We start from the raw sequence: 7,245 nt of genomic DNA on the forward strand, positions 1-7,245 counted from the left end.
AATCATTAGGAATAGATTGCAAAAAGCATACAGGAAAAAGGCAACATATCTATTAAGCACATAATCCTATATAAAAAAATGTTGTTCTTAATGTTAGGTTTGCACTTTATTCCATAGAACAAGAATGAATGCCCATTACAAGGAAAATAAATAATCCAACATAAAGGAAATACCATTTGCTGCATATGAACATTCTTTCTTCATTTGTTATTCAGTTATTTACTACATCTACCCAGAAGCTATCCATTAATCATTAAATGCATTGTCCTATTTGTATACAAGACCGTAAACAAAAAGAATCCAACCTAAGCTTATTGTAAATTCTTGCAAATATTACTTATGTTAATGTGGCATATGCTGCTCATTAGAACCTGTACCATAGAGCAAACCATTGCCTGGCGGGATACACATCACTTTAATAGAGCAGTTGTAATACACACACAAACACACACACACACACACACACAGCTTCAACAAACTGATTTCCCTTTAATCCATTCATAAATGCCAGCTCTAAAGTAGGGACAACCTGTCATGCTTTTAAACATACTACACAAGATGTTTAAAAAGAACTGAGATTTCTGTTAAACTTCTCAGAGTACCACATGGTCATAATTAGAAAATAAAATACTGCCTTGGCTCTTTGGCAATTAACGTACTGGGTTGTAAAACTGGAGGATTTTCTTTTCTTTCTTTCTGCTTCAAATTGGCCAACAAGGTAATTGCTTGAATTGGTATCAGATTAAAAACACATTCTGAAGGTTTAGCCAATCCCAAATTATCTCCCAAAGTGTTTTAAAAGACATCCGAAAATAAAAGCACATCTTCCACTGACTCTCAGAGCCAACTGCCTTATTCCGAGGCACCTTAGTGACGTGCAAAGGCTTCGGTGAGAACGTGCTCTGAGGAGCCTGCCCGCGGGCCGGGCTGCGCGCTCGCCTACCTGGCTTACCTTCATTGGAAGGCTGGAGAGTCAGTTCCCCCAGGCAGCTGAGAACAGAGCAGCTGAGAAGGAGGAGGATGGAGAGGTGACAATCCATGTTGCTGGTGCAGAGGGCAGTGAGAGGAGCATATCTCCATGAAGCATGCCACTGATGTGAGGGGGAGCGCTCTGATTGCTGGAGAAGTTACCATGCTCCGCTCGCAGGCTGATGTCAAGTTTGACACTGGAGATAAGGAGGAGTCTGGCTGCCTTTCCGCGAACCTCGCTCAGGGACTTCGCTGGGTCCTAGTGCCGTCGGAAGCGGGCGCTGAAGAAGAGCAGGAGAGCTGGGTTCCCAGACAGCTCTGAGGCTCAGATCTGCTGAGGAAGAGATGGGAGGGTGGAGGTGGGAATGGGGGGCGTCGCCAATGGGGTTTTCTCCAGAAGTTGTGATGGAGCAATGGTGGAAAGTCGTGGTGAGGGAAGTAAAGCAGCTCCTATTTATTTTCAAAGGAAAGCAGCTATTTTATTGTTTGCTGTACATGCTCTCTAGCTTAATTTCCTGAAGAAATCAGAAACCCTGACAAGGGCGTCATATGGCAGTACAAGTGGCTAAGAAACTGAAGTGCCAGAGAAATGTCTCTTTAAAGAAAAAAAAAGTGTGGGGGAGAACTTCATTTTAAAGCAATAGGGATGATTGTATAATTAAAAAGATATTTTGGGTATTCCTTTACTATGTTCAATGTGATCATAACTCTCTTTGTGGCTCAGAAAGACGCTAAGATACAGTCTAGATCAGAGTCTTTCCAGTTCTACACCAAATGGTATCAGGACTTTTAAACAGATTTGGCACAATGGTTTCAAGGAACATAGGGTGCATTAAATTTTCCAAACTGGAAAGTAACCTTCCCCATCATCCTAAGGAGGTGAACAGCCCTAGCCCTAGGAGTGGCTACTGGTCAGCATTCAGCCCTTTTTTTGTGCTGTACTCATAATATCAGTGAAACCTAGAGCTCTTAAAAATGTCTCCCTGCCTCACTATCCTGGCAATAGGATCTCTGAGTTGTGAGATAAAGGATAAATCATGCACAGCTTTTTAGTAACTAATAATCTGTTAATATTTAAGTACTGGCCTTCTTAACATTCCAAATACGGTGGCTGAATAATACAGTCCCTGTACTTTCTCATTTATTTTACACTATTGTTATAAGCAGTCATTTTTTTATTCTCCTCATTGAACAATGTAATTGCAATGTATTTCAGCCAAATAATTTGCAATTTATATTTTAAGAACTGTTCTCACTTAACTTTAACATATCCCCCAGAAAGTGATTACTCACATATCTTCCCACCCATCTCTCTTCTTATGCTGAGAAAACAAGACTATTATGTTCCTTGCACAACTCCAGAAAAGTGTGTTGACAACTTTGAGATTGGTGATGAATTTTAAAACACTAGGAAGTGGAATCTAAATAAGAATTAGAAAAGGTTCTGATAATAAAATGTTTATTTCACAAAATTATGTTTTTAATGAGAAAACACAATTTTCACTTGAATTTAAATTAATAGCTTTTGTTGGCTGGATTAGTGGAGTGGGGGTGAAAGAAGAAGCCAGGGGGAAGAGAGTGACCCTGTTTGCCTTACTGTGTGTGACTTATTTGTGTCCCTAATTTCTTCCCACATTATGTCACTAGAGACTATAGTACCCTAAAGTGCCAACTCTGTCAGATTTGAAAATAATGAACAATGCTGAACAGAGAACATAGAGGTTACTGCAACAATGTTTAGGTCCCAACATGATAATGACATTGTTCTAGGCTTAGATATGATTTTCCTGAAATGAAAAAGAAGCTAAAATATTATTTGGAATTGAAAAAGTTTAAGTATTTTGAAAAAAAAAAAAAAAAAACATTCCCATGTGCCGTCATGAATATACATTGGTCCCTGTCCCATTATTTCTCTTTTCACACTTAAAAACTGCTTGTGCTTGTGGAAAGAGATATTCATGTTTAAGGAAAGTTAAAAAAAATGGTCAAAATCAGTCACAAGCAATACCTGGCCTGGGAATATAATATGAATTTTATCAGATCTCTCAATTTTAGACTCTCTATTCCAAGAGGCATCAGTCAACGAGTGAGAATTCTCATAGTCTCAGCATCATTCTTGAGAGATGTTAAAAAGTTTGCCGACAGAGAACAATTCATTTGGCCACAGTAAGGACAGAGAGGTGAGAGAAGGATAGCGGTGAGGGTCCCATGTTTTGTTTTTTTTTAATAAAAATGGTTGTTAAAATGCAACTTGAAGGACTGGTAAATGTTAACTAATTAGAGAATGATTCAGAAGGTGCTGGAGGTGGGGAGAGGGAACATTTAAAACCAAAATAGGAAACAGCTGACATATTGAAGCACAGAGTGTTTGTGGTACGAAAAGCTGCAGGATCAGAGGAGGTGGAGGAAGTAAAGAGTGGATGGGGACAGAGTGCAAGAAAATTGTTCTTCCAAGGGCAGATTGAAAACTGTGCAGATATTTTTATGCCATATGTCATTACTTTTACAATATATTCTAAAGAGGAACTTGCCAAGATGGATCATATCTGACTCTTAGAAAATTTTACAGATAGCATAGAATAGAGTGTCTCCAAGGATCATGGGATGTTGAAGGAGCTTGAATACTCTTGAAAAGGTGACACCTTTTTCTCATAACATGCTCACTGAATCTCTGATTCTCTGAGGTTGAGACCACAGAATCTACAATCAAACCAGCTTCTCAGATGATGTTTGTGCTACTTGACTTTTGAGAACCTTTGCTGAATGGGAATCTGGGAAAAGCAGAGTTTATCTTGAAACTGTTTTTAAATTGAACTAATAATGATAAGAATCTGAACTAAGATCTCTCGAAAAAGGAAGATGAAAGAGGACATGAGAAGACTTTCTTTAGGTGAAACAAGCAATATTTCCCCCAAAACAACTGGGTTTGGGACACAACTCAAGCTAAAAGCTAAAGGCTATTTCCCTGGAAGAGATGGAAATTGAGAGTAATCTAGAAAGGGGTGTTTTAAGGAAAAGTGTTCTTAGAAAAGATAGTGAAAATGAAAATAAGCTGTTGAGGGCAGTGACATATACCTCTAGTATTAAATCACAGATATTGAGGTGATGCAGGCAGAGATGGGAAAAGGGCATGGAAGGGTTAGGAAGGAACAGGTTATGAACTTCTAGGCACTCTTCTAACTTGAGCTACTTGGGCTTAGGCTGCTGAGTGATGTGGAGCAAGAGACACAGTATTTACTTTGCATTCCATAAAGATTATTTTGACACATGTAAGAAAAAAAATGGGGGAAATGAGAACCAAAATATCACCATTATGAATGAAGAGACAACAGAGTAACTCTTTGCAGTAGGACAACCAATATCATGCAGAGGGGCTCCTGAACCAGACCAACCGAGGTGACCACCTGGCACTGTCATCATTAGTAAAGTTCACACAATGACAGATCCTCTTATTAGGATGTTGTACGGATCATATGAGATTTGGGATGGTACGCATAAACTGTTATCCTGGTGTTTAAAACACTAAAAGCATTCAGCACATAAAAAAAAAACATGATCCAAAGAAGGTTTAGACTCTACAATATTGAGAACTGACAGTGGAACCATAAACCATACCACAGAAATGGGGGAAATGGCAGATCTTAAAAATGGATTGGCTGTGAGACATGGGGTACATGGAAGAGGGCTTTCAAAATTTTCGAGTGTGAAAATCAACTGGACCAGGACAAAACCTTATCACACCAATATTCAAAAGGCAGAAGAAACATCCAATAAGATATTGACTGAAAAGTGACTAGATCTGATGACTTTCTGAAAAGGCTACCTCTGAATCTGCTGCCCTCACCTCTATCCTTCTCCTTCCTATTGTGCCAAACTAATTGTTCTCCTCTGTTTATTGACATCATTCTTCTTCACATCTATCCATAATGGTGCTTAGAATATGAAAACTTTTTACTATTTTTTGTCTGATATCTTTTGACCTAGAAAGTCTATGATTGAAAGATCTTGCAATTGTGGACTTTACATTTATAAGCTGTATGGTTAGGATGTCTGATGTCCCCCGAAACTCACATGTGAGACAATGCAAGAAGGTCAGAGGAGAAATGATTGGGTTGTAGAAGTCATAACCCAATCAGTGATTCAATCCCCTGGTAGGGATTAACTGAAGTGGTAGGGTGTGGATGGAGGTAGTAGGGCATTGGGGTGTGGCTTCGGTGTAATTGTATCTAGTGAGCAGAAACCTCTCTTTCTGCTTCCTGACCACTATGGGAGCTGCTTCCCTCTGCCACATTTTTTTACCATGATGTTCAGCCTCAGGTGGAGCCCCAAGCCTTCTAAACTGAACTAAGACCTTTTAAACCATGAGCTCTGAAAGAAACCTTTTCTCCTGTAACATTGCTCTGGTCAGATCTTTTAGTCACAGCAGAAAAAAAGCTGACCAAAACACAAGCTATATCATGCTTTCCGTAGCTTTCTTGAAACATGAATATCTCTTCCACAGTAAAGGTTTCTTCTTTTCGTTTTTAAACATTTTTAAAAATTTCACCTATTTTCATTGTTATATGCATATGTAATATTTGTACTTTTTATGGGTTACAGTATTGGATTCAACAAATATATAAAACATGCAATAATCAAATCATGGTAATTAACATTTCAATCTCCTCAAATATTACTTTACTTTCTTATCCTCTGGTAACCTCTATACTACTTCCTTATTCTACATGATGAGCTTATATAGCTTCCATGAATGAATGAGAGCATGCAGTATTTGTCTGTGCCTGACTTATTTCACTTAGCATAATGTCCTCCAGTTACATCCATGTTGCCACAAATAACAGGATTTCATCTTTTCTTTTAGGGAGCTGAATAATATTTCATTTATATATTTGTCACAATTATTCCTTGATAGACATCTAGACTGATTTCACATCTTTGCTACTGAAAATAGTTCTGCAATCAACATGCGCATGCAGGTATTGCTTTGATATACTGACTTTATTTCCTTTGTGTGCATACCTAGTAGTAGCATTGTGAATGAAGGTTTGATGTTGTTGGTGACAGAAATGTTGGGAGAAAAATGGTGCTGCAAATTTGATTAGAAAACAGTAGTAAACGAAATTGAACAAGTGAAAACAGTAAATGTACTACTCATCTAAGAATACAAATTCACAGAAGACAGTCTTAAAGAGGAAAAGCAAGATCCAATAGGAGCATCATAAAATGGAAGAGTCTCATACATTTCTCCCACATGATTAATAGTGATGCAATTAATTGACAAGAAGTACAATGGATCAAATCTGGGATGTGGAAGAAAGGTTGGCTTAGGACCTGTGGAGGTACAATTGAAGACAATCAAGATTGAAGTTTCATATAAAATAAGTAGCCCAGAGGAGAAGTCAGAGAATTAACTGTAAGTTAGAAAATCATTGGTAAATCCATGGTAACTTAATCCATGTGAGTGAATGAAACTTCCTAGAAAGACCATGAACAGTGAGACAAAAAGAGGACCCAGAATCCAATTCCAATTAAATACAATACTCAGAAACAGGCTTAATTTGTCATAATATATTGGAGTATATATTGTAAAAGAAAGGTAACCAGATAGTGAGTCAGAAAAAACAATAGAGATGAAGCTTCAGGAAGGGGACAATCAACTTAAATCAGGTAAAGTTAGATCATGATTAAAATCAATATGGTCATTTTAGTCAAGACCATGAGATTGGGAATCTCTTCCCAGAAAATTGAGTATAGAGCTGCAATATACTTCAGAGTGGTCTACCATTTCTTACAGAAAGAATAAAATATTAAGACTTCATTGTGTTCACACTATAAAAAGCAACAATAGGGAAAGTATCTCAATGAGTTTGCCATTATACAAATAAAACATAGAAATAATAATATGGAACCCTTACAGGAAATCTTTGGTTACCTAAGTGTCTGAATGTATGAGAAGAACAGCATAATCTAAGAATCTTGAAGTTCAGTAACTTTTTTCAGGACAATTACTGAATTTTGGATTCATGAGTAGTAATAGTACCTTGTACAAATTAAATCAGTGTATTTTAATTGATATCCACTGAATTCATATATCTTGAAACTAAACAGGCAAGTTTATGCAAAAAAAAATTAGTATGCCTAAACTAATTGAAAAATGCTAACTGTAAATGAGAAAGATTTCATCCAATTGATATAAAGCTGTCAAAAGAAAAGTGGAAAAAATAGATCATGATTGCAATTTGCTTGTTAGGATTAACAAATGTTGTTTAAAGCACA

General features: G+C 37.3%; 1 protein-coding gene across 2 annotated transcripts in view; it reads right to left on the bottom strand.

The window, feature by feature from the left end:
• Positions 1–1,289, bottom strand: part of Epha3 (EPH receptor A3) — a 342,712-nt gene extending 341,423 nt beyond the window's left edge. The window contains exon 1 of one of the 2 annotated variants that reach the window (XM_015478632.2): positions 953–1,289. In XM_015478632.2, the coding sequence (XP_015334118.1) occupies positions 953–1,040 (88 nt within the window). In that variant the 5' untranslated portion in view covers positions 1,041–1,289. The remainder of the gene's footprint in view (positions 1–952) is intronic. The other variant, XM_015478631.2, reaches the window with a different exon arrangement.
• Between the last annotated feature and the right edge of the window lie 5,956 nt (positions 1,290–7,245).

Source organism: Marmota marmota, unplaced genomic scaffold (genome assembly GCF_001458135.2).
Source record: "Marmota marmota marmota unplaced genomic scaffold, marMar, whole genome shotgun sequence".
In the NCBI taxonomy this organism is placed as follows: Eukaryota; Metazoa; Chordata; class Mammalia; order Rodentia; family Sciuridae; genus Marmota; species Marmota marmota.